Raw genomic sequence first — 27224 nt, 5'->3', positions numbered from 1 at the left:
CTTTGATAAAGAGGAATACTTCTTCCTCTTATCTCTTATTTTTTTCAGAATTTGTTCAAGAATGGTTATTTCTTTATCTTTATATTTTAATAGTTCCCCCCCCCCCTTTGAGCTCCTAAAACCTCATCTCTTGTAGTCTTCCCAAGTAACATGTACTTCCCTTGGGACATTGTGTGTTCTAGCATATGCTGAGTTGATCTTATAAACCAAATCGATGTCCCACCACAGCTGTTCTTTATCTCTTTTAATATATTCTGCTAAAATTGTAGTCATAATATCCTTAAGATCTTCATCTTCTGTCTCCGGTAAATTTTGAAATCTAAGAAAAAAGGACATTCTTTCAAGGTCCATCTTTATCATAAAGTTTTCAAGTTCTCTATTCCCCTTCTGAACTATCTTAACCTCCTCCCTCAACCCAACCGCGCCCTCCTCCAACACCCCAATCTTTTATTTTCTGTTTGCTGTTGTGTTTCTCTGAGCCGTTCATTTAAGTCTGCCAATTGTTTTTTCAGTTCGTCTTGTCCCTTCATAATAGTTTGAAACATTTGAGCAACAGATAAGTCCCTTTGAACTCTCTTCAGTAGTTTTTGGTTGTAAAAATGGAGCAATTTTTGTCTGTTGCGTAGTCGGGCTAGACGTAGAAGATGTCGCGCCGAAGATGCCTTCCCAGGCGGTGGCTTTTTGGGCCCCATGTTAAGTTCAGAGATACCTATAAATCTTGAACAAAAGAAATGGAGTCTGTGGAATGCACAGCTGGGAGAGATCGTGGTAAAAGTTAATCTTCAATCACAGCTCCAAGCCAAAGGATAAGAATCAAATACTCCAAATCCAGAGGGACTACATAACAAGAGAGGCTCCAGGAGATCTTCAGGGTATAATAATAATATAAAACCAGAAATTCTTTCAAAGGGGAAACTTCATTCATAAGAGCAAAGAAGGAGGAAGTTCGCCATCTTGGCTCCACCTTCACAGGGGACCAGGGAGCAAAATATCCAAAGTTTCCACAAGGTTATTTAAAAAAGCAACTCAGCAGTCATCTCTTGCAATTGTGATAAAAGTCATTCTCCCATTGCTAGTAGAAGTGAGCAATTAACTTTTAACTCACTCTCTCCACTCCGAGATAGAGAGATGTTCCAAATGCTGCCTTATCCGAGGGGGTGGTGGAAAAGCCCCCCTCCAATCTTGCAACTTCAAAAGATTGAACCCACAACTTAAGAAAAGCTGCTGTTCGTCAATTAGATGAGATTAAAAGAGATTGAGGTAAACTTCTCACTTCCTGCGCTTCAGCTGTGACTTCTAATTAATTCTTTCCTTCAGGAGTCCGTTCGGCGAAGGCACACAGCAACGCCATGCACCTCCCATGCTCCCGGGGCGAAGCTGGAAACCCCCCCGCGGCTGCCACCGATCCCAGGGGCTCCAACAAGCCGCCCTACGGCAGGGGGTCCCTCCAAGGCCCCCTGTGCTCCTAAAAGAAGCCCGCCGGAGAGACGAGCAGCGGACGAGAACGTCCGTCGCCTTCGGGGACCGGAAGTCATCTCCCCTCAAATCAGGGAAGTTATTTGTTCCAACTTTCCACAAAACACTTACGTGTTCAGTGGTGCTATTTATTTCAGATTTGAAAATCAGTGAAAGATCTATCATTGATGCTGATATACAGTATATACTATCCATTGTTGTCCTGATGTATGCATATTTGCAGAAAGGTAATTTTGCAGAGTTTTCATATAAGGTATACGTACTTGCTAGGTAACTATCATTTTTATTGACAATGGGCTCAAGCTAGCATAAAACAGTTCTGAAGTATAAAAAAAGATTTTATTAATGTGTATGTACAAATTTACATAGCCATAAACTGGAGAAATACAAATGGCATCCAACCATAAACCATCCTTTCTTTCATTTTACAGAAAATCATTATCACTTGATTTAGATTTTTAAAAAGCAAACTCAAATTAACTCAGACATTCATAGGTTGAATAAATATTCACCCTGGCTTTAAATACAGAATTTCTGCTGGAATCAATGACATGGACTTAAGAATTAAATACTGAGAATATGTTCCCCACTCCTCTAGCACATATCTATCAACTGGCAGCCAATTAAATAGGGCTTAAACACAAAGTAGCATACAAATGCAGGTCTTTATGAGAGGGGTCTGTATTGCATCTGATCCGGGACTATGCAGGCCACTCAGCTATTGCTTGGCCAGCAACAGAATAGCAAGCCAGCAGCTTTTTATACAAATGAGTCACTTGGCTTCTACCCTGAATATCCAACAGTAAAAACATGGGAGCCCCCTTCAATTCAAAGAGTGCTCAATATGGCAGCTACATAAAAGGGATTTTCCATCTTGTTTTAGTCACACCAGTGAAACTGGTAGGATGTTAGAGCAGCAAAAATAGGAAGGGAAGATTATTTTTAATACAATTAATGAAAATGCCCAGGGGAGAAAAACAAATAATTTTGCCAAACCTAAAGTGTTGGCAAAACCAGGAATGAAACAAGGGATTCAAATCCTGAAATGCTATGTTTGATCTAAGTGGCAAATTACAGCTAGACACATTACAGTACCTGAGAAAGCAAGAATAAAAATGTGGAGTAAGAAATGGAACCAGCCAAAGTGCACCAATCAGTTATTGTTATCTGTTCCACCAGGGAACTGGACAGAATGGTATGTCAGCTGTCGGAAATGGGAGCTGCTTAACATAAAAGTATCAAGCCTAACCATCATTTCACAGACCTATTTGCCAAAGTATATCTCCAAAAGATTCCCAAGTCCAACAAAATTCTCTCTCAGGTAATTGAACTGAAATAAGTATCTTCAAAGTTACAACAGATCCAACAGTAAAAGGTTCTAACTGTACAGGTGTGGTTAAAAAAAGCTCATGTGTTTGAAGTGACTTTCCGCCTCTTGAGTCGAGCTCTCCAGTCTTCAGGCAAAGCCTCAAAATTGGCATTTCTTTCTGCCATACCACTGTAAAAAAGAATAGAAAGAAACATTACAATAAAAGAAAAAGAAACTACATAATATAAGATCTAAAATCAGAAGAACATTTTTCTAAATGTGCACCTATTTATGAAAAAACATATTCTAAGTAATATTTCTTGCATACAGTACATATTGTTTTGTTAAATACCAGTTATGTTGAAAAGCAATTTAAACACAAACCAATCCTCCATTTTTGTTGATAATACCACATGAAATAACAGATGCTGCCCTCAAATTAGAAAAAATTGAACTGAATCACAATATTTTAGGTGCATGCAGTTAGATGGCAGATGCATCATGCAAGCTTCTACGTGCCTGATTAATTGCTGCTGTTTCCATTCTTCTATTCGTTTCTGCGACATCACTTCCCGATCGTCATCAGTAGAGCTGGAGTTTTCCTCCTCATCCAATTCCCGTTGAATACTCTGCCACTTCTTTACCAGAGATGGCATCTTTGTCTTGGTTTTTTTCCTCTATAACAAAATATTCACAAACATCAAAACTATTTATTTTCTCTTAGATGTTGCCTAATTCTAATCTGCTTTGGAAAATTTGTATCATGAAAACCCTGATAACCAAAATAACGAAAGATTGTTTTCTGCACATCCCTGGCTTTTAAGAATATAATCAGCCCTTGATTTCTCATCTATAAATAAATTGTAGTCTGTATAATGCATTCAGAATAGGTGTGTATTGTGTCTCTATTCAATTTCCATAGAACAGGGAGATCTTGAAATGAAATGATGAGACCTCCTGTTTGGGAGGTAATGGAACAAGATAATTAGCTTCCTCAAGGACAGCTCTTAATGAGGAGCTATCTGTCACCTCCGCCAGGACACCGGCTTATGTCCAAGAGAAGCAATGACAGTCTCTTCAGAAAAGGCTGATGATGCCCCCTATAAACAAAGAATCATCATGACTTCAGAAGGTCATGTTATGTTCATGATGAAGATATTTTTAATAACTTTCTGCTAAAAATTACAAGCCATTCTGGACAAGGATCAAGAGGAAAAGTGGTGGGACATTCTAAATATTGGATAACACAGCCTATTTACCTTTGATATCAAAAAAGGAAAATTGATCGTCAAAATAAACAATAAATTACCCAATATCCAGCAAATTAACACTATATTGCTGATTCAGACACAAAAAAGAAAATGTTTTTTTCTTTCAAACCCAAATATATTAGAGTTCAGAAATTCTGAGAATCAGACTAGTATCTCCAAAATGACTGAGATCAGACCCATCCCCAGGATGTTAGCTCTCATGCCAAGGCACTAATTTTTCAGGACATTTCTATAAACCAATGTCCTAAAACAAACAACAAAGTTACCTGTATGAAATGCTACCCAATGAACAAGTAATAAGATCAGCTTAGTGAAATAACACACATTTCTATTTACATGCAACTCATTTCATTTTGGTACATTCAATGACAGAAAATTCAAGCACTAACCTTGCTACCTCTTCTAAGCTTTTTTGATTTATCCAGAGGTAATGACTTTGGAACATGTGGAGGTGGTGACTGAGGAGGAGGAGGTGGTGGTGGTGGTGGTGGTGGCGGCAAATGTTCTGCAGTGGCAGGTGGAGCTCCTGGTGAAGGAACTGACTGTGTCGTGCTGGCAGGAAGTCCCCCTGAGGCACTGCAGTCTGAATAGCCTACGAGAGCTGGCTGTGGTACTCCAAGGTAACTTGATTGTAAACTCACCCCTTGTTGGCCTGAATACACAATAGCATAAAGAATGAGAAATGTCCTAACATCTCCCCCACAGTTATCAAACTAAAGCAGCATCTAAGGAATGAAACTTACTTCCACCTACTACTGACTGGCCATAAAGCACTGGACAACTTCCAATAGTTGCTGCTCGCTGCACCTGTCCAGCATTCATTTCAGAAGCTTTTCTTTTTAAAGGTTTAGCGGAAGTTGTGGATGTGCTGGTCTCAGAGTTGATCTATAAGCAGACAGAAGGAAGTCAGTGTGAGGCTTGTGAATCATGCAAACCTTTAACAAGCAATTACCATCATTCCTGTACACTGTTTAATACAATTGTGAAAAGCAGCTACTACTATCTGCAACAATATCACCATGACACTTTCAACTACTACAAACACAAATATAGTCCAGCTGCCTTTTGAAAAAGCACCTTTGAGACAACAGTGGCCCGGATGATTGAGAATCTCTACAGACAAACAGAAATGTCTGTATTATGACTGGATTACTGTACTATTGTCTACAGCAGGGGTGTCCATGCTGGCTGGGGAATTCTGGGAGTTGAAGTCCACAAGTCTTAAAGTTCCCAAGTTTGGACACCCCTGGTCTACAGGACTATCCTAGCCAGAACAAAATGCCAAAGCTCAATTGCTAACTATAGTTCGCCCGTTCTGAAGGCATTGTAACTGCTGCCAATTTGCTATTGTGCTTACGTTCAAGATACTTATATTAACATTAAAAGTATGAGTTACCGTATTTTTCGGAGTATAAGATGCACCGGGGTATAAGACGCACCAAGATTTTGAAGAGGCAAATTTAAAAAAAATATGTTTTTGCACTCTGCACACCTCCCAAAAACGGGCCCATTTTTGTCAAAAAAAAAAGGGGGGCATGCATCGCCTTTAGGAGGTTTGTAGATGCTCCTGGGGGCTTGGGGGGGGGAGGAAACAAGTAAAAATGGGGCTGTTTTTTGTCAAAAAAATGGCATGCATAGCCTTTAGGAGGTTTATAGAGTGCTTCTGGGGGCAAAAATGAGCAAAAAACAGACTGTTTTTCGCTCATTTTTGTCCTCTCCAGCCCCCAGAAGCACTCTGGAAGTCTCCTAAAGGCTATGCACGGCTGTTTTTGCAAAGGGGGCGGGGTTTCAGAAGACCAAAAATGCTGTATTTTTGTATAAGATACACCCAGATTTTCACCCTTTGGGGGGGAAGGTGCCTCTCATACTCCGAAAAATATGGTAATATATAGATATTTTAGGGAACAACGTTCCATACCTGTTTTGTACTTGCTCATCAATTAAGCTTTAGTGGAAATATCCCTTGAGAGTGTTACTTGTACCAGTGATTTGTTACAGATACCATTTATGCTCTGTACTACTGTTTTTTAACTGTTTTATTTATTTTAAATATAGAGGGGACAAATTTTGTCACTCTTATTAAAACATTTAAATTGTTTTAACATTTTGTAAATTAATTTTAAACAACCTACTTTAGAATTGTTTTTAATAATGGGTGAGATACAAAATAAACAAATCAATAAATGCACAGAACTGAAAACAAAATTTAAATTTGAGTTCATTTCCTTACACACAAATGATGCTCCTCCTAAGTCCTGAATAGCATAACCCAAGCTCTTCCTCCCACTTTCATATCATTTCTTAGAAAAAAATATATTATTTTTCACAACAAAGTATATACCAATTGAAAATTCTTGCCCAATACAGCAACATAATTTACATAATTCATTTTGCATACATAGGTGATGAAAATTGTGTTTACTGCCTGATATGGCTTTGGGAAGACAAACAACAGAGGTCAAATTGGTTTCACAGTGGAGAACGGATACAATTCATACTCCAAGGACTATTAATTCACCTGGCTGTTGGCAACAGCTGGTCGAAGGAGAGGTTTTAGAACAGCATCTTCCTCTGTTCCTGGTGCTGGTGGCTCTTCATCTCCCTCATCTTCCATTTCTACTTCCTGTATTTCTCCATCTTCTCCAGGAGGTGGGGGAGGGGGAGGGGGTGGAGGAGGTGATTCTGGTGGGGGTGGTGGGGGTGGTGGCATTTCTAAAGGTAAAGGGGGTTGCAGTACGGGGACAGAGGGCTGAAGAACAGTCCAAAATGGACTGAGAGGCACCAGAGAAGTAGCTCCGGCTTGACTAGAAAGAGATTCTTTAGAAACAGTACCTGAAAGAAAAAAGTCATATACAAAAAAGTTTTAACTACTGTATTTTTCGGAATATAAGACACACAGGAGTCTTTATTACAAAAAACCCCTGAGGAGGACCTAACCCAGCAGTTGCTTCAAAAGATTTTAAAGGGGCAGGAGGAATTGAAAAATCAACTGAAAGAAATGAATGAACAACTCAGACAGAACCAAAACCAAACGGCTCAAAATTCGCAGAGACTGGATCTTGTGGAGGAGGGGACAGCTGAGATGAGGAGGGAGGTGATGGGGGTCCAGAGAGGAAACCAAGAACTTGAGAACCACCAGATAAAAACAGAATTTGAAAGGATGTCTTTTTCCCTTTCAAAATGTAATTGAGGCTGATAATGAAGATTTGAGGGAGATTATGACAAACTTACTCGCTGAATACATCAAAAAAGACAGACAGCAGTTGGGGTGGGATATTACCTGATCTATAGAGTTAATTCAGCCTATGCTAGAACACACAATGTTCCAAGAGAGGTTCATATTAAATTTCTTAGAAAGACTACAAGAGATGAGATTCTGAGTGCACAAAGGGGGCAAATGTTAAAATACAAGGAGAGAGAGAGATAGTCATCCTGAAACAAATCCCAAAGAAAGTTAGAGATAAAAGAAAAAAATATTAGCTTTTAGCAAAGAAACTATTTGAAAAAGGGGGTTGGTTTCGTTGGTTTCTACCAGAAGGGATGTTGATATTCTGGGAGGGTGGCAGAGTTAGAATTAATACAACCATGGAGGCGGAGGCCTTCTTAGAAAAAAACAATGCTCTCCTAGATAAAGCTGTTGACATTACACAGGACACGGGAGGTGCCGGAGCCTTGCTGGGGGGGGGGGGGGGGGGGAGAGGAAGCATCGAGAAAACTTAGATCACAAAAGTGAGCTAGAAAAACACTGCAATTGCTGATACGGGGAATTCTTTTTCTGTTGGATATAAAATAGATTGAAAATATTGGAAGATATAAGGTAAAATATGCTGTCAAAAAAAATTGTTAAGTAGTATTTTACTTGATGTATTAATGTCTTAATAAGTGAAAATTATGAGAGTCGGGGTGTGTGTGCCATTCTCTGCACAATGTAGCTGCCATAATTTGTACCCTTTTCCACTACCCTTTTTCCTAAAAATTTTGTAAAACCAATAAAATTTTTGTTAAAAAAAAAAAAAAGACACACAGGAGTATAAGACGCACCAAGATTTTGAAGAGCAAATTAAAAAAAGTTTTTTGCATTCTGCAGAGTTCCCCAAAATGGCCCGTTTTTCACAAAAACGGGCCCATTTTTTGTCCCAAAAAGGGCATGAATAGCCTTTAGCAGGCTTGTAGAGTCCTCCTGGAGGGTGCCCCCCCCCAAAGGAACCAAAAAACCGCCCGATTTTGTCACAAAAGGGCATGCATAGCCTTTAGGAGGCTGATAGAGTGCTCCTGGGGGCTAGGGGGCAAAACTGAGCAAAAAGCAGCCTGTTTTTTTGTTAATTTCTGCCCTCCCCAGCCCCCAGGAGCACTCTATCAGCCTCCTAAAGGCTCTGCATGGCCATTTTGGTGAAGGGGTGCGGTTTCAGGAAGCAAAAATTATGTATGCAGTGTATAAGACGCACCCAGATTTTCAGCCTCTTTTTTGAGGAAAAAAGGTGCGTCTTATACTCCGAAAAATATGGTAGTTTGCTTGGACATTTTATTGCTTCTATCATTATATGGGGCTTTTTTGTCAAAGGCAAGCCTACTTCTTTTTCTTTAATTACTTTTTAAAGAAAGAGAAAAAGAATAAAATAGTTTATGCTGAGATGAAATATTGATAAGTAAACAAACAAGTTACTAAAGTTCTCTAGTTAATGCACCATATATTGTTGATGAAAAATTAACCAGAAAGACAAAATATATTAAGCTATTTTTGACAATAAGAAAAAGAATGTTAAAGACCTTTTGAGTATCTGCCACTTTCCAATATTTAATTTCTAACTTCTTTGTTGTTTTCTGACTGACATACTCATCTTACAACAGTTCGTTTAGTGATTGTTCGTTACAATGGCAATGAAGAGACCATATTTCACAGTTACAACCACTACTGCATCCTGATACTCATGAGATCAAAATTCAGACATTTGGCAACTGATTCATATTTATTGCTGATGTATTCTACTTAAATTGATTATAAACCTGTGTCCTTATGTATAATATCTCAAATACACTCACTAGTATTCTAAAAAGTTAACATCTATATTCAACAGAAAGATTGATTTGTATTACTGTGGTTTCTCCATGTCATTGTCTTTGTAAATCCAAGTTATGTACAGTGTTGTGGCCCAGCCAGTGCCGCTGTCACCAGACTCCGAGAGTGATACTCCATGCGAGTCAGCTACAGAAGGGATGTGCGATCCTGGACAGGATTCGGAGGCTGAGCAGGAATCCGAGAGTCTGGTCGGCCACCAGGTGGCGCCAGAGGCATGGAGCAGCGGTGAGAGCGAGAGGAGGAGGACTCCCGTTGCCCTGCCTTGGAGCAGCGGAGAGGATAGTGACTCAGGACTTAGTAGGGCGTTTCGGGATGCTCGTTTCCGGCGCGCCCACAAACGCCAGGAGCGTGGGCGTAATTATAGGCAGTAAAGAGCTCTCAGGTGCTGTTGGGAGACGCCCTTTTTAGGTTATAAAAGGGTTGACTCTGGACAGGCTCTGCGTAGCAATCAACAAAGGACTTTGGACAGCAACTCTAGTCTGAGATCCTGGCAAGCTGGATTGCTGCTTTTGTGTGTTCTGTCTTTGTGAGTTCTGTCTTGGTGGCTTGCTGCCACAAAGCCTCTTGTCTGTTGGTGTAATAAACCTTGTTCCCTTGTACTGTTCCGGAGTGTGTGTACTGTGTGGGCAACGAAGGAAGGGGGGGGTCAGAACAGTACAGTATGTTACTTCCCATATTTGTGGTACCACTTTAAAAAAAATCATTCATTGTGTTTGTCAGTGGTTGCAACAATTCCTCAGAGTTTTTCATAATACTGAGCTATTACCCCATCTGGATCTGATTCTTTCCTAAGTTATGCCACCTTGAGTTACTTATAAAATAGTAAAGGTGGAATAAAACTGAAATAAATAAAAAATAAATTGCTGCTTTTATTTCTTGGATAGCTATAGGTTTACTTAATATTTGTCTATGTTGGCCATTAAATTTCTTAAGGAAATTGTATTTATTTATAGCAACTTCAATGTTAACTGTTGAATATAGTCCCTTGGAAAAACCTACCAATTCTTCTATAATTTCTGATGTATGCAGCATTTTTTTTATTGTTGATAATCTTTTTTCTAACCTGATACAAATTTTCCTAATTTATTCACATGTTTGAAATTCTTTTTTTTAATCTTCTTTTGTAGTTTTCCCATTTCCAATGAACTTAATTGCTGCAATTCTTTCATCAGCAGTTTTTCTTTTGGATTATGTGTTTTAGAGTTTTATGCTTTTGTTCTAATTCTCTTATTTTGGCATCCAGTTGTTCTGTCTGTTCTCTTTTTGGCTTAGTTGCTAATTCATGCTTTGCTTATCTCCCAAATGATAGCGTCATACATTCCTGGTGTTCTGTTTATTTTGAAGAAAATTTTCAATTCCTTTTTACATTTTGCATAGAGCCAGTTTGGTCTAGTCTAGTGGTTAAGCAGCAGGCTAGAAAGCAGGAGATTGTGAGTTCAAGTCCACCTTAGCCATGAAAGTCAGCTATAGTTGACTTTGGAGTAATCATTCTTTCTCAGCCCAACCCACCTCACAGAAGGAGGAAGTGTGTTGGGTATGTTTGCCACCTTACTTGTAAAAATAATAAAGGCGGGATACAAATAAAATTTTAAAAAATCTGTAAGACCTTGTCATGGAATAGCAATTATTCATCTTTCATTTGACAGATTCCCCCCCCCCCCCCCAGAATTCAATGTTATTAGAACTGGATCGTAATCTGCATATATCACTGCAAGATCTTCTTTAATGGATGATTTTGGAACTTTGGGGGCATAACCATTCTGGAGTACAACTGATTTCCTCCCTTGAAATTGTCTAAATTCAAATTAACGCTCCACATGTATTTCCAGGGATAAATATTTCACCTTCTACCTCTATTAACACTTGGGGAATTTTTTAAAAAATTATTTATTTTTATTTGGAGTGAGATGGCGGCATCTATGGAGATATCTTACCTTCTTTCCATAGTTTCAAAATTAAAATCTTCCCTACTTTAGTCCTTAAACTCATCCAATATCTGTCAAACTGGCAACCTGATATAAATTGCTATTCCGTTTTTATTAGGTTTTCCAGCGACTATGTTCTTGTCCAGTTTCCTTTGCTTTAACATATGAGCAAGTCCTGTTTTTATGTGAGTTTCTTCACCTCCAATATTAAAAAAATGTCCAAATAACCAGTCCCCAAACCCTAAAATTAAACTGAAAGAATTCCAGCAGAAAGAAATCTGGCTTCACATGGATATCTATGATGCATGAACTGCACACAATGATAAAAAGAATATCCTCATTTATATACAAAGGAATATTATAGATAACACACTCTCATTTCAGTTTACGGGTGAATACTTAGGCACACTTGTCCTTAAGCAACTACTCTTCTGTGTTAAATATGGTCGATCCTCTTTAAAAATGTCCCCCCCCCCTCCCCATTAGTTTTCTTTTAGCAAAACATCCAAGTTTGTACCTGTAGCATTATCAGTAGATTCCTCACCAGACTCAGTTTTCTCCTTCAATCCTTGTTTGGGAAGAACTTCTGCTTTATTCTCTAGGATTTGTCCTTCCTCCTCCTCCTCCCCATCTGGGAACTCCCACTGGGATTCGCCTGACTGCTCGTTAACATAGAAATAGCGTCTATGATCCCTAAATCACAAGAAAGAAAACAAAGCTTTACTCTCTTCACCCCCCACACTGACACAATAATGTGGTCCTATCCTGCGACAGCGGAATACTTTCACAGGAAGAACCTCTTATAAAAGGACTGCTGTTCACAAAGGCAACAAACAGCTTCGAGGAAGAATTGGCAAGGTGAGCTTGCTCCAAACTGTTTGTGGTGCTGGCTCTGTGATCACAGCCCTGACCCCCTTGCTCCAAGAGTAGGGGGCGAGCGAAACAACTCGCTTGTGGCTGATAAGAAATTAAAGGCTGTGTGAGGAAATAGACTTTAAAGGTAGTCTCAGGATTCATTTCCTTCCAGAATAGCAAAAGAGAAACAGCCCAATTTATGAAAGTTGGCTGCTCCCATGGACTGCTGCAGTCACATGTATGATACTCTTGGTGTCAGACATAGTGAATGGCTACTGAGAGGGAGAGGATCTGGGAGCTGAAAAACAAAAGAGCAAAGATTTCAAATAAACAAAAATAATCAAGAAAGCCAAAAATAAGAAGAAATAGTTTGGTCTGACCTGCTGGCAGGAGATAGTTATCTTGTTCTTCGTTGAGATCCTCAGGCAGTGAGCTTTCCATAAGGACACAGACGTTACTTGGGAGCGTAGTTCCTGAGATCCTGCAATGTGCACAGAGCTCTCGCATGCGCGACCCCCCAAGCCCGCCCTCCTTAGCGCATTTACATTCGAGAGTAAACACCAGCTCTGTCCAATCGCGGAATCAAATCCATTTCAATACACTTAACATAGACTTTATATTTCTCCAATTTTTGTGGCTGGCTCAAAATCTGTATGTGCCAGAGGCTCTCTGCCCGCTCAGCACCGCTAAGTGCAGCTGCTCTCAGTCTCCAGACAGATGACGGCAGGTCGGTAGGTGGTGATGATCACAAATCATGTCTGAGATGTCAAAGGTGAAAGGTGAAAAGGGGAGAAGAGTGCGTACCTGTCCCAGTGGCAGGACCAGCCTTTAGGGGCGGCGTTTATTTCATATTGTTTTAGCTGTTCAGCTGCATCTTGTAATTTGCGTTTGAGGTAATTTCCTTGGAGAGCACCTTCCCGCCAATCTGCAATTCGAGTCTGTCAAAGAGAGATAAAGACACAGAATAATGAAAAATTTGCAAACTGCCCACACGCATGCCATATTCTGCTTAACTCTAGCATTTTATACAGTGCTAAGCCCTTAGAATAGGAAGCAGCAGTAAAGATAAAGCTTGTAATTAATTATAAAGATTACATAGCATCCATTATGTCTGCAAATAAAATATTGTCTTAAATAAAGCCAGAAGCTGGTGGGGGAGGAAGGGACAAGGGAAAAGAAATAGAGACTGCTATTCATGCCATGGGACTTGAACTTCCTAAATTCTTGCCACACCACAATCCTTTCATGTATATGGCTTCCTATATTCCATTGTTTCTTTTTAATAAAAGGTAAAGCCTGGTTACCTCAGTCTGCAACAGTAGCATGTGGAAGTTAGAGATCGACTGTCTACTGATGCCCAAGAACTCCAGCTTGCTTATCAACATATTGGCCAGCTCTCCAATCTGAAACTGCCAAAAGTAAAGCAAGCAAGAGGTCAAGTTTTGGTTTGTTAGTCATACCATAAAAGACTATTGCAATGCTGACTCTGAACTGTACAAAGATCCATGATCTGAATAGTAAATCTCAGCTGAAAAAATTTGTGACTAATGAGGACCAGAGTTGAGCCAATCAATCTTAGCTAAATATTTTCAAAAATGTATTGTCCTGAATCTTATTGCCCATGCACTTTTATTTTATCCTGATGGGATAATTTAAGATCTTATCTAATTTTAAATATGTATAAATCAGTAATCATTATGTCCAATGCAGACTTTTTCACCTACTTTGCACAAAAATGCTGTTATTTCATTATTCAGTACTGACAGTCATAAAAGCTAAAATGCTTAAATAAAAAGATAAGTCAGTATGCTTCTCCTTACTAATAAATACTTTCTGTTATTAGTAAGACTGCCTACTTCTTGTTAGAACTTGCATTATACCTTTACATATCAAATGCCATTTGTTTTTAAATTCTATAACTTTTTTGGATTCAGCACAGAATACGTCTAGAAGTATTACTAGAAGCATTTAAAAATAATTAAAACTTTAAAAGGTTCAGAGGTATTCTATGATAAAATAGCCTACACTACATTAAGTACAAACAACGACTTAAGGACAAATTCACATGCAAACACAAAAAGACAGAGAAAAAAGTTCAGTCTATAAGCTAGACTGCACTACAAACACTCAGATAGGGTTATTTATTCTGTGTTTAAATTTGAGGTTGTAAATGATCATACTTGTATCGTTTCAGGTCATATCACTCTTCTTAATTATATGAAAATGAATGATCATTGTGTGTCAGGAAAACAAGATTTGCAAATGATATACCTAAATACATGATTCTCTCCTAACTATAAAGCCTTTTTTTTAACTCACACACCTTTAAATCCTGCTCTTCATCTTCTACCTTGAAAACCCCTTGTGTTTTCACTTTGTCTTGAAATTCTTCCACGTCTGGTCCATGGCCCAAGCTGTCATCAGCCGTTTCTGGTTCTTCCTTCACAGCTGAACAGAAAACAAGAGTAGTGACTATATATATTACTCTCTACGTTCATTCTCTACAGTCACAGAACGTAAGGATCACAGAACCGAAGAATGCAAATTACTTCCTTGTAATTTAAACCAGTTCTTTCTTGTCCTATCTTCTGAAATGACTAAATCCTGGTTCACAAACAACCCATTTTGTATTTGAAAACAACTACAACATTTGGTTTCCTTGAAGGTTGGTGACGTTTGCTTATTATTCCAGCCTATCAAAATCTTGACTGTATTCTCCAAGGTGGCTGTTATTCCCTCAACGTTGTGTTGTCTGCAAATGTGATGATTGCTTATTTAACCCTGAAGAGCACAGGACCTAGAATGGAGTCCAGATTGATACATACTCATGGGATATTACTGTTCAACCATCTGTATATCCATCTAAAAGTAGCATAATCCTGCCCATATTTTGTCTCTTGGGAGAATTTGTCAAATCTTTTGCATTCCCCTGGTCAACTAACTTGTTGGGGAAAGGAAATTAGTACCAAAGTTAGCTCTTGCCAAGCAATACATGTTTTAATAAATGTTTACAAACTATATATTTCAGTAATCTGTCCCAGAGTTTGCCTGGTACAAATTTCAAGATGACATGTAAATAACTATGTTTCCTCTCCTTTTGGGGGGGTGGGGGTGGAAATGTATGTACAAAATATTTTCTACTCATCTGGAACTTTGGTAGCCTGTTCTCCATGATTCCTCAAAGATCACATACACACAAAAATAACATTTGCAAGTTCCCTTGAGGTTATTAGCTGTCTGACTCTGCTTGGGCCCCTTTAAACCGATTTCCTTGGGAAAAAAGAGTTAAGACAATGGTTCCCAACGATGGGACCATGCCCCACAGGAGGGCAATTTGATTTTTAATGGGGGCAATTTGGATCTTGTTTAAACCAAGTTAATGGCCTTTTAGGCTTCCTCCGTGTGAGTAGAGTTCACTTTTTGAGTAAAGTAAGAATTATATGTCACGGAGGGGCCATCAGGATTTTAGAGATGTTTAGGTGGGCCATGGCCAAAAAAAGGTTGGGAACCACTGAGTTAAGAGAAAGAGTTGAGAGGTTCTGCCATTTCTCTGCTGGATATTCCTCTATCTTTTGGGAAGGTTCTTACTGCTGTTATCCTTCCCCAAGCATTTCCTCTGCCCAATTTAAGAATTCCCCATCTTTCCTTAAAACATCTTTCTTTCAGAATAATTTGGCACAGTAGACAGAAAGACATAAGCAACTAAGGTTAACCAAAGATCTGAAAAGAATCCTACCAGTTTCTCCAGGTCCAGGACTATCTTGGCCTGTCTTGCTAGACCCTCGGCTTGTAGATTCAGGACTAGCCACTCCGAATAGCTTCCATTTCCCTGGCTTTGGTAACAACCGCCGTGTTAGATCTGATTGACTTGCATCAGAAAGTGGACTAGAGCCTGAAACGCTCCCATCACCTTCTTCCAAAGCTCGTAACTCTGCCTATAAAAATGAAACATTATTTCAGTATTGGAGAATTCATTCATTCATTGCTCCTACGTATCTGCCTTAAATAATGAAAGACTGTATGTGTAGAACACTATTATATAATCATTTTCCTCATTACTTTTAAGACCTTTTTCTCTAAGCCTCACTTTACTTTTTGTGTCAACTGCTGTCTAATTGGCCACATCCACTACTTGTTTGTGACCCTATAATTACTTCCCCTGCCCCACAGACAGTGAATTTGATCAGTATAAAATATTTTTTTCAACCAGGCATTTGATTTTCTATAGAACAGAAAATATAAAAAATGTCAAGCTGAATTCCAAAATAATTAACCACTATGGATAGTAACTCTGTAACAATGTAGTACACAAACTCTCAATAGAACGAAGAAAGCACATTATAATATATAGCCTCCACAAAAATACGTATCATCTTTGATTTGGAGAAACAGGTCTAAATATGTTTTTGGCATTTTATTGCCAAGGATCTGTATCTTAAAAGATAGAATTGATAACAGTTTTCTCCTAGAAGGCAAATCTAACACACATTTCTTTTAGATGCTGAAGAACACAACAGCAAGTTAATCCAAAATGGGATTTCCTTTTGTAGAATCATGGAAAGATGTTATAGCTTTTCCTTCAATGCAGTATCTGCAAGTACATCCTTTTCTTCTTAGCGAGCTACAACCTTGATAAAATAATTCCTACATAATATATAACCTACCTTCTTCCTCTCCAATACCATTTCCAGTTCCAGAGTGTCTTGCTCTTCTTCTTCCTCTGCACTTTCTCCTGATTGCACCACACTACACAGGTCTTCCTGAGAGGGGTCTTCCCCAATATCATGAACACCTTCCAACTGATCAGAAATGGCTGTTGTTTGTTCTGCCGTCACATCTTCTTCCATCAATGGCTCCACCTCCTCTTTACATATAACCTTCCGCCTCCAGCGCTCCTCTTCCTCCTTCACTACCTCAGGAAGCAAAGGAGCCAGCAGAGATGCAGCCACTCCCTTTTTCTCTTCTTCACTGCTTGATAGTGCCTGGATGCCTTCATTCACCTCCTGTAAAGTTAAGGACATTTTTTCCATCAAAATGTTAACTTCTTCAACTATGCCAGACAAAACATTCAAAATCACATTAGTGATGAGAACATTAGTAGTTCTAAGAACTACTAGAATACTTGGCAGTAAAGAGCCAATCAAGTATTTCAGAAGTTCATAAACCGCACTTGGAGCATTTAGCTCTGGAACTCTGCTCTCTAGACACTCTTCAGTTACTTCGGACAGTGAGATGGGTGGCATATAAATTTAATTAATAAATATATACCGTATTTTTGGACTATAAGACACACCTAGTTTTTGGGGAGGAAAACAAGGGGGGGGGGAAATCTGCCTCTCTCCCAGCATCCATTCCGTATTCATCTGGCCTGTTTGCCGCAGGCCTTTCTAAAGAAGTTTACCAGCTTAATAAAAAAATATGTAGAATGCAAAGCAACCTAAGAATCCCAGCTCCACCAACAGTTTCTTTAAAATGTTTGAATATATCAAGTTAATGACTATTATTTCGGTAGGCCTGTATTGGAAAGTGCCAAAATCAGCCTACCAATCTTTTGCACGTTGCAACACTTAAAGAGCAGTTTAAGAGTAGTTGATTTAAGATGAAGTCTTTTTCTCCCCTCCCCCTCCAATTTTATTGAATGAAAGTGGTTGCTTCAAAATTAAAACCAGAATTCAGAAATGAATGCTGAAGTAAGCAGCACAGGCCACCTGTTAAAAAGAAGATTAGGGAAGATTCCCAAATTATATTTTTTTATGGTTGTAAAGTTCTATCAGAGTTTCATGGAAAGACATACTTTAAATATTATTATTTAAAGTGTTATACTCATTTATTCCTTAACTCTTACCCCAATGAAATATTTTCTGTTGGGGTGGTGGTGGTGTCACAGAAATTCACGTTAACATTTTAGGGTCATGGCATCACAGAGTTTGAGAATCCTGATACATAATATTTAGATATGAACTCTTAGCAACCTAATTTATATAAGTTGATTTTCTACAATATCAAGTACTCCAAAGTGTGAATTAGCCACTCTTGATTTGAAAAGAGAAAGGTACGTACAATCTTGAGGAAAGAACGATAAAAGAGCAGACACTGTTTATGGAAATGTTTCATTCAAATTGATACTGACCTTTCTCAGCTCACGTTTTGAAAGAATTGTCCTACGTCCAATACTACCAGCAGCAGGAACAGCAATGGTACTACTAGTACCACCTCCACTTTTCCCCTGAGAACTGGTATCTGCAGCCACCTGATAGCTTTCATCAGCCTCTGTTGCAGAACTAATGAAAGAGCAGTTTTAGTAAAGGTTTAGCTTAAAAAAACAAATCCAATTTAACTTCTGAAATTGTTCAGTTCTTTAATTTTACCCGTGTTGGTAATGTTGGAGACTCTGGACTTGTGTTGCAAGATACTGAGGTAGTTCCCAAGTAACTTCATTTGTTTGAATGTTCCAGTAATAATAGCAGCCTGTGTTTTCATCCCAAACTTCCTGCCAGTCTCCCATTTCTACTCCCACTGTGGGAAAAATTAAATATTAATGAGCAACTTTGCCCTTCTTTATTAATCAGCAAATAATTAGACTATGCTATTGAGCATCTCCATATTTCTCTGTACACGTACATTAAACAGGGATTGCAATTGAATTTGCTCCCTATTTCCCTCACTCCTGTCTCTTGAGTAAATCCCAAATTGTTAAACAAGACAAAATTCATAAATTGCTTTTAATAATCTTTCAGTTTCAAAGCACAATCCCGTAAAACTCTTTGCATTCAGCCCCATAAAAACACCAAATATTCTTAGTTAAAGAGAACAAAGGACTTCAATCAGTCTTTGTATATCTGAATAATCTTTGACTTGGATGAAGAGATGGGTTAATAATGCAGAAGACAGAAACAAAATCCAAAATAATACATTAGAAAACTAAGATTGGAAATTATGTTAACACGGCTGCTAAAAATGTAGATGCAATTTTAAGCTGCATCAATAGACTTATAGTTACCAACTCTTGGTAAGTAAATTAATTTGATCCCACCTCAAATATTGGGTCCAGCAATGGGAACATTTTTTAAAGGATTCAGACAAATTGATGAAAGTGTACAGAGAGTAGCTGTGTTTATTAGGGGGACTGGTAACTAAATCTTGCAAGGCAAGGTAGAGAGACTTGAATATATAATGTTCTTAGAAAAAGTGACAGGAGTTGACAGGAGCTTGATAGTATTCTTCAAGTAATACACACAATAAAGCCCAAGACTTCTTTATAGTCCAAGAGTGCAGGATACAGATTAATAGCCTTAAATCATAGGGAAGTACAATGAGATTAAGTGATCCTCACAATATTATCATCTATGAATAAACTAGCTATAATGAGCTCACCTCCTGTCAATGAGCACTGAGTGTCATATTGCCATGCAGCTACTTGGTCTGTTCCATTTGCAGTTACCAAAACCTGATTGGCAGCAGACTCCTTTGGTTCTGGCCGTGGAGGAGTTGGCGGTGGAGCCGTAGTTGGTACAGTAACCTCATGAGGTTGGGGAGGAGCAGTAATTGCATCTATCTCCTTGAAAAAGTAGAAGATGTCATATTTTAAGAACATTTATTTAATGTCAATCTAGAAGAGAAAAACTTCATAATATAAAACATTTGAACAGCTCCTAAAAGCATTATCCCTCAGATGCTTTCTCTCTTTTCTTGTCTGTTGTAAAGTATTACTATGATTTTTAAAAATCTTTTATACTAGTTCAAGGACTAAGTCAATTAATGAACCAAAATAACATTTCTACTAACCGCTAGAAAATTAGCCAAAGTACTATCGATGTCTGTTGAATTATTTCCATTTGCATCTGCAGATTGTGCTGCTTTTTCGGTCATTTCACTGTCCTCTTCATCACTGTCTGCATATGTACCAAGCAAACACAAACCACCTAAAAGAAAAATCAACATTATCATATCTGGCATTCCACGACAGCAACAAATAACAATTATCCAAACACAAAATTCAATGTCTGAATTTTTTTACAGGTCCTTATATTTAGCCAGACAACTTATTACAAACTCCCCGGCAACAATTTTATAACTGACCTACAAAATACCCAAAATAGATTTAATAGTGCTTACTACTATAGAGAAAACACTTTTGCTACCAAACCTAAACCCTGAAGATATTTTGAATTTTTAAGCATGAATCATACCAGGCCAGGTGTGGACTACACACAGCCTTCCAGACTCCAAAAAAGGGTAAAACAAGTTTAACCCTGTTGCAAAATTAATACTATATTACCAACCATGTTTTTTAAAAGAAGCCCCCTTTTCCTTATAAAGAGAGAAAAAATGGAAATTATAGCTTGCCTATAAAAGAATGGTCCATACCCCCATTCAACCATGATTTATTTAACCTTTGTTAATTGTAAAAATGTATGCACATCTAAGCCTAATTTACAAATAACAATGGAGCTTACCCAACATACTAAATCAAAACAATGCAGATTACATTAAGACTTTAGATACCAGTGCAGTGTACCTGTTAATATTCACATAGGAGTGGGGAGATCACTCTTGTGTTATGGAAACTTACTGGGTGATTTGAGACAATCATCCTCACACAGCCCAAACTACCTTAAAAGGTAATTATTGTGAAAGTAAAATGAAAGGAGATCCCTATGTAAAACCACATTGACTCCTAGAGAAAAGTTTATACATAAATCTAATACATAAGTAAAATAATGTGTAGAGCATAATGCTGTTTATGACTTCATTTAAGTTTGCCCTCATGTCAAAAGAGTCAAAATGTAACCTTTTCATCTAAGTCATATGAAATATGTTACAGCAGCCAAATCAAATTTAGGATATGATTGGGGAATGCCAAGAACCACATCAGGAAATTAGAATTTTGCAGGTTCTTGAATTAACGCCGCTGATACAAATTTTAGCTCCTTCCAAAGAAAAAATATGTGTTGATGGCTTGAATTGGATTTTAAATAATGTTGCTGTCACCAAAATAATGAACTGATATTGTGATAAAATTGTGTGAAATAAATTTTGGGAACTTTTGCAGTGTTACATAAGATATTTTATTCCTAGTCGACATACTGTAGGTGCTTCTCATGGGTTTTATATTTGCTTTTCTTTCATGCTTGAAATTTCTTTTGATTGAGATATAGGTATTATGCTTTTCTTTATTGCTGTACAGCATCATGAATCCTTTGGAATTGGTACAAATTATAAATTTTAAAAAATAAAATATGTATGACAAATTATACTGTGAACATTAATACTATTCTGGTTTCAAAAATCTGATGGAAGATATAGCTTTTAAAATTGTTACTATATAATAAAAAATTACAAAGAATCTTTTTTCTCATTTATTTTAAAGCAAAATAGTCTTCATTGTAATCAATTCAGAAAAATAACTCCAATATTTAATCTGTAAACCTCCTGTATCCAACTTGATTTACACAAATCATGGGCTTAAAAACAGTTTACAGTTTGGACTGATTGCAACTAGTAAACACAAGGTCAATCAAAACGGACTCAAATGTCTATATACCAATGCACAGAGCATGAGGAATAAACAGGGAGAATTAGAAATTCAAGTAAAAGAGGGCAGATATGATATTATTGCCATTACAGAAACTTGGTGGGATGAAACTGACAAATGGAACATACAGCTAGAAGGATTTAAATTATTTAAAAGAAATAGACCAAATAAAAGAGGAGGTGGAGTTGCACTATATATAAGAAATAACTATGTCTCTACAGAAATAGAGCACAACAATAATGAGAACTATCTTGAATGCATTTGGGTCAATATTAAAGGTTGTGGGGGAAATGACATTGCCATAGGTCTATACTACAGGCCACCCAACCAAGCAGAGGAAGAAGATGAACTTTTTGCTAGTCAGCTAACTAAGGTATGTAGGAAGCACACCACAATAGTAATGGGAGATTTTAACTACCCTGACATCAACTGGGAAACAAACTCTGCACCAAGTGGAAGATCCAACAGGTTCCTAACAAACCTAGCAGACAACTTTGTTTTCCAAAAAGTAGAGAAGGAAACAAGGGGATCAGCCATACTGGACTTAATTCTCACTAACAGAGAGGAAATGATAGAAGGTGTTGAAGTCATAGGAACCCTGGGGGCAAGTGACCATGCAATATTGGAATTCAACATTATCCAAACACAAGTAGTAGAACAAAGTCAAACTAGAGTCTTGGACTTTAAGAAAGCTAATTTCAATAAACTTAGAGAGAGCTTGGGAAAAATTCCATGGATGAGAATCCTCGAGGGGAAAACAACTCAAGAAGCTTGGGAAATTTTGAAAAATGAGATTAGAAAAGCCCAGTCTAACACAATACCAATGAAGAAGAAAAACAACAGCTCCCAAAAGAAACCAGCATGGCTGCATAAACAACTATCTGACAAACTGAAAGACAAAAAAAGTAAGTATAAAAAGTGGAAAGAGGGGGACATAACTAAGGCAGAATATCAGCAAATAGCCCGAGCCTGTAAAGATGAAGTGAGGAAAGCTAAGGCTCACAATGAAGAAAGGCTTGCCACAAAAGTAAAAATTAACAAAAAAAGCTTCTTCCAACATGTTAAAAACAAGAAAAAAGTTAAGGAAACAATTGGTCCATTGCTAGGAGAAAGTGGCAAGAAGGTGACAAGCAACAGGGAGAAAGCAGAACTATTTAACTCATGTTTTGCATCTGTCTTTACACAAAGGGATAAAACAGTCCAACCTATCAAAAGCAGCACCACAAAATTAGGAACACAAATTGAAATAGGGAAGAAAATGGTAAGTGAGCACCTGTCTACCCTAGATGAGTTCAAATCACCAGGACCGGATGGATTACACCCCAGAGTTCTGAAGGAACTAGCAGACGAGATCTCAGAACCACTGAATTATATCTTTCAGAGATCCTGGAACGCCGGGGAACTACCAGAGGACTGGAAAAGAGCTGATGTGGTTCCCATCTTCAAAAAAGGGAAAAAATTAGATCCAGGAAACTACAGACCTATCAGCCTAACCTCAATACCAGGAAAGATTCTGGAAAAAATAATCAAGCAACGAATTTGCGAACACCTAGAAGCAAACAAAGTAATAGCCAAAAGCCAACATGGATTTGTCAAAAACAGATCATGCCAGACTAATCTTATTGCATTCTTTGATAATGTGACAAAATTAGTGGACCAGAGGAATGCCGTTGATATAGTTTACTTGGACTTCAGTAAGGCTTTTGATAAGGTAGACCATAACCTACTACTAGATAAAGTAGAAGAATGTGGGTTAGACAGCATCACCACCAGATGGATTGGTAACTGGCTGACCAACTGCACTCAACGTGTAGTTCTCAATGGAACTGCATCTACATGGAGGGAAGTATGCAGTGGAGTACCCCAAGGCTATGTTTTAGGCCCAGTACTCTTCAACATCTTCATCAATGATTTGGATGAGGGAATAAATGGGGAACTCATCAAATTTGCAGATGATACCAAGCTGGCAGGAATAGCCAACACTCCAGAAGATAGGCTTAAGATACAGAAGGATCTTGACAAACTTGAACATTGGGCACTATCTAATAAAATGAAATTCAATGGTGAAAAGAGTAAGGTTCTACATTTAGGCAACAAAAATGGAATGCACAGGTACAGTATAGGTGATACCTTACTCAGTAGTAGTAACTGTGAAAGGGATCTTGGAGTCCTAGTGGACAACCATTTAAATATGAGCCAGCAGTGTGCAGCAGCTGCCAAAAAAGCCAACACAGTTCTAGGCTGCATCAACAGAGGGATAGAATCAAGATCACGTGAAGTGTTAATACCACTTTATAATGCCTTGGTAAGGCCACACTTGGAATACTGCATTCAGTTCTGGTCGCCACGATGTAAAAAAGATGTGGAGACTCTAGAAAGAGTGCAGAGAAGAGCAACAAAGATGATTAGGGGACTGGAGACTAAAACATATGAAGAACGGTTGCAGGAACTGGGTATGTTTAGCTTAAGAGAAAGAAGGACTAGGGGAGACATGATAGCATTATTCCAATATCTCAGAGGTTGCCACAAAGAAGAGGGAGTCAAACTATTCTCCAAAGCACCTGAGGGTAGAACAAGAAGCAATGGGTGGAAACTAATCAAGGAGAGAAGCAACTTAGAACTGAGGAGAAATTTCCTGACAGTGAGAACAATTAATCAGTGGAACAGCTTGCCTCCAGAAGTTGTGAATGCCCCAACACTGGAAGTCTTTAAGAAGATGTTGGATAGCTATTTGTCTGAAACGGTATAGGGTTTCCTGCCTAGGCAGGGGGTTGGACTAGAAGACCTCCAAGGTCCCTTCCAACTCTACTATTGTATTATTATTGTATTATAGATTGCTGGGATTGTTGTCATTAAATAACATGGTTGTAAAGTGCAATGCCACAAACCTTACATTGCTTAGTGACAGCTATCCCACGTACTATCATTACCCAGGACCTCGTGGGTTTAGTGAGTAGAGACAGGAGTCCTAGACAAGGAGAAGTGCATGGAGTGTGGTAAGTCTGGTGAAAGTTATGGATGTGCTGGTGAGGGTCGTGAGCAGCACTGGGGAGTGCAGGCAGACTAGCAAGGGCTGCAGGCAGGCATTAGGGAGTGTGGGTGAACCAGTGAGGGCAGCAGATGAGCACTGGTGGCCAAGGAGCTCTGTAGTGGACTTCTCTGGAGAAAAATAAATGGGAACAACTTGTGACATTTCCTGCCAGCATCCCACTGACTTTTCTTCTGGGATACCGGCAGGGAAAGTTGCACATGGCAATCACAGTTTGCTGAAATGTTGTAATCACGAGCCAGTCATCACAATCATGTGACTGTGGAGATATTGCAAAGATTGCAATTTTGCAGACCTGTTGTTAGTCCCCTTCATTTATAATTTTCAATGGTCGCTGAATGAGTAGCCATAAATCGAGGACTATCTGTATGATTCTAATGGAAAAATGTAAGTCAAAAGGTTAAATAAGTAACATTTAAAAATGTGTTGTATGCCAACAGTGTGACTATAGCTTTAGGTATTGAGAAATATTGTACCTGTTGGTTTAACTGGTACAGGACCAACCGGCATCTTAGCCTGAGGAGGGTTTGAGGCTATTTTTGGGACCTCTTCAGTTACTTCAAATTCATCTGGAAAAAGTAAGCATACCATAAACATAAAAGAATATACTCACTGTAAAAAAATAATAAAAAGCATTCATTAGTGGTGTCAGGAAAGGAAACAGGCTTTCTGCCTAGATCTCTCAAGAATAGTAACAATTAAAGGCATAAAAGCAAGGGAACTTATTAACAATATAGTAGTAGTTTTAACCCTTCAGTCATATCCGACTCTTGGCAACTTTATAAGCAAGGGCTCTCCGTACTATGTTGTCAAGCATAGCTACTTTCAGTTGCTGGCTGTTCATTTTTGTAACACACACAAACACACACACACACACACACACACACACACATTCTTTTCAAAAAATCCCCAGAATTGTATGAGAGGTAGTAATGGGGACTGCAGGAAAAGGAATTTAAATTGTTAACAAGGAAAAACCATTAACAAATTATTCAGTTGCTTTCCTTCAAGCAACTTTTAAATATATCTTAGTTCTCTCCACCAATGGAAATACTACTGCAAAAATCACAGGAAGAGTAATTTATCTAGATTTAATTATTTTTAAATTGCAAAACAGCTATTGTTTATTTTACTGCTCAACTATTTCAGTCGGCTTCTTTCCACTACAGATGCTAAAATGTGAAAAATGTACACGCCTAGTAATAATATACCTTTAACTCTGGCTACAGATCATTGAGTATACATAGACTTTTCACACTGGGTATCAAGTCGTGGGACTCCCTCAAGGATGATAATCAATCACTTGCCTTTTCCTTAAAGATAAAAGACTGACTCTTTAACCATATTTCTGACAGTGAAAGTCATGGTTTTAATTATTGAGGTCACTTTTATCCTTATTTTTTTAATGCTCAGTCCTGGTTGACCGAAGCTGCCTGTCAATCAATCCACTTATATAACGTTTAGTATGATTTTAGCCCAGTATCTTGGAATCTCCTTCCCCATCTTTAATTATAAGTGCTTCAGGATTTCCCTCAGAACCAACAGTGCAAAGCATGGAAAAACAAGTTATAATCCCCGACGTTTTAAATAATGCCCCAAAACATATTTGAGGGAAAATACCGCCATCAACTGCCCCCATCATTATTTGACAGGGGTAATTCCGGTCCAGTATCACTCCAAGGCCATCCATCATCTCCAGCCGGTTCATTATTTCCACATCATCCCCCCGGGGAGCGGGTGTCCTTGTCTTGTTCAGAAGTTTGACAGCCTTACTGGAAAGCCTGGAAGAAGTTACCTTCTCCCCAAAGGACGTTTCCCATCCGCAAAGCCAGCCCCATCGCCGGCCGCCAGGGTAAGGTAGGCTAAGCTAAGGAAGGCGTAAAACGCCTTCGTTGGGCTTCCTGAAGCTCCTGGGCAAAACAGCGAGCGAGGCGCCCATTGTTGTCGTCTGACGGGCAAGCGTTAACACACGCGGCAAAAGGCAGGACGCAGCTCTGCGCTCACACACGAAAAGAAAAAGCCGGGGGAAGCCCTAACCCACAACTCCTTTCATTAAGGGCGGCCGGGGAAGCGCTCTCCCCCCCTCCCCCCATCACAATCTCAAAGCCTGTAGGCCGCACCGCGCCCTCACCCGCTTCTGACGCCGAGTCCCCGTCCCCCGGCGTCGCTTCTTCCCGTCCCCCACGAGGCCCCGGCGGCGAGAGCTGCAGGATCGGACGGCGCCCCGCCGGCGCCGCCCTCGATTTTTTCCCCATCGGAGGCAGCAGAGCGTCCCGCTCTCGGCAGATCAGAGACCCGAAATGGGGCGAAGCGAGCGCAGCCTGGGCCTACCAGTGGAGGCGGGGCCGCGGTAGGGCGCAAGGAGAGTCGGGACGATGAGGCGGAGCCTGCGCCGCCCGCTGGGCGCCGGAGAGGGCTGGGTGCGGCTGAAGGCCTTGCGCGGCGAGAGGCCAGGGCTTCGGGGACAGCGCTGCCGCGCTTGCTTTCTCCGCCTGTCCAAGCAGGGCGCGCATGGTGCGTAGGATTAAAGGCTTCCGGTCCCGTCTGCCAAGTTGAGTGAAAATCTCCACGTAAACAAAAGGGATACGTAGGGCGATTAATTGCATAAGTTATTGTTCTCCCTGTAGTTCTCATAATAGCCTTGCCAATAAGGGGGGAATAGACGTGTGCGATTGGCCCAAAGCCTCCCGCTGAATTTCATAGATTCAAAGTGGGCGCGTTTAAATC

The 27224-nt window shown here is 39.2% G+C and overlaps 1 protein-coding gene across 3 annotated transcripts; it reads right to left on the bottom strand.

Annotated features, from left to right (window-relative positions):
* Positions 1-1801: 1801 nt before the first annotated feature.
* FNBP4 (formin binding protein 4) lies at positions 1802-26872 on the bottom strand. 3 transcript variants are annotated; one of them, XM_081935723.1, is made up of 17 exons: positions 26629-26872; positions 24974-25066; positions 19699-19835; positions 19288-19471; positions 18282-18429; positions 18044-18194; positions 16578-16916; positions 15650-15848; positions 14237-14361; positions 13218-13322; positions 12718-12851; positions 11603-11751; positions 6575-6888; positions 4800-4941; positions 4446-4708; positions 3305-3462; positions 1802-2974 (listed from the first exon to the last, which is right to left on the bottom strand). In XM_081935723.1, exons 1-17 carry the CDS (start codon positions 26750-26752, stop codon positions 2884-2886), a joined length of 2856 nt encoding a protein of 951 aa, XP_081791849.1. In that variant the 5' UTR covers positions 26753-26872; the 3' UTR covers positions 1802-2883. The 3 variants fall into 3 exon arrangements, with proteins under 3 accessions (XP_081791849.1, XP_081791848.1, XP_081791850.1); XM_081935722.1 differs by having other exon boundaries at positions 11576-11751; positions 26629-26871; XM_081935724.1 differs by lacking the exon at positions 13218-13322 and having other exon boundaries at positions 11576-11751; positions 26629-26871.
* Positions 26873-27224: the final 352 nt, after the last annotated feature.

This window comes from Natrix helvetica (genome assembly GCF_964273705.1).
Source record: "Natrix helvetica genome assembly, chromosome: 1".
In the NCBI taxonomy this organism is placed as follows: Eukaryota; Metazoa; Chordata; class Lepidosauria; order Squamata; family Natricidae; genus Natrix; species Natrix helvetica.
Note: the sequence above shows the minus strand (reverse complement) of the source record. Positions and strands in the feature narration are given on the sequence as shown.

Excerpts from the sequence above, each read along its gene's own strand:
- FNBP4 (XM_081935722.1), bottom strand. The coding sequence starts at position 26,752 with ATGGGGAAAAAATCGAGGGCGGCGCCGGCGGGGCGCCGTCCGATCCTG. Across the intron at positions 18,430-19,287 it reads TCAGTGCTCATTGACAGGAG|TGGGAGTAGAAATGGGAGAC; the intron begins GTGAGCTCATTA and ends TTTTTCCCACAG. Across the intron at positions 6,889-11,575 it reads ATCTACTGATAATGCTACAG|GTACTGTTTCTAAAGAATCT; the intron begins GTACAAACTTGG and ends TTTTTCTTTCAG.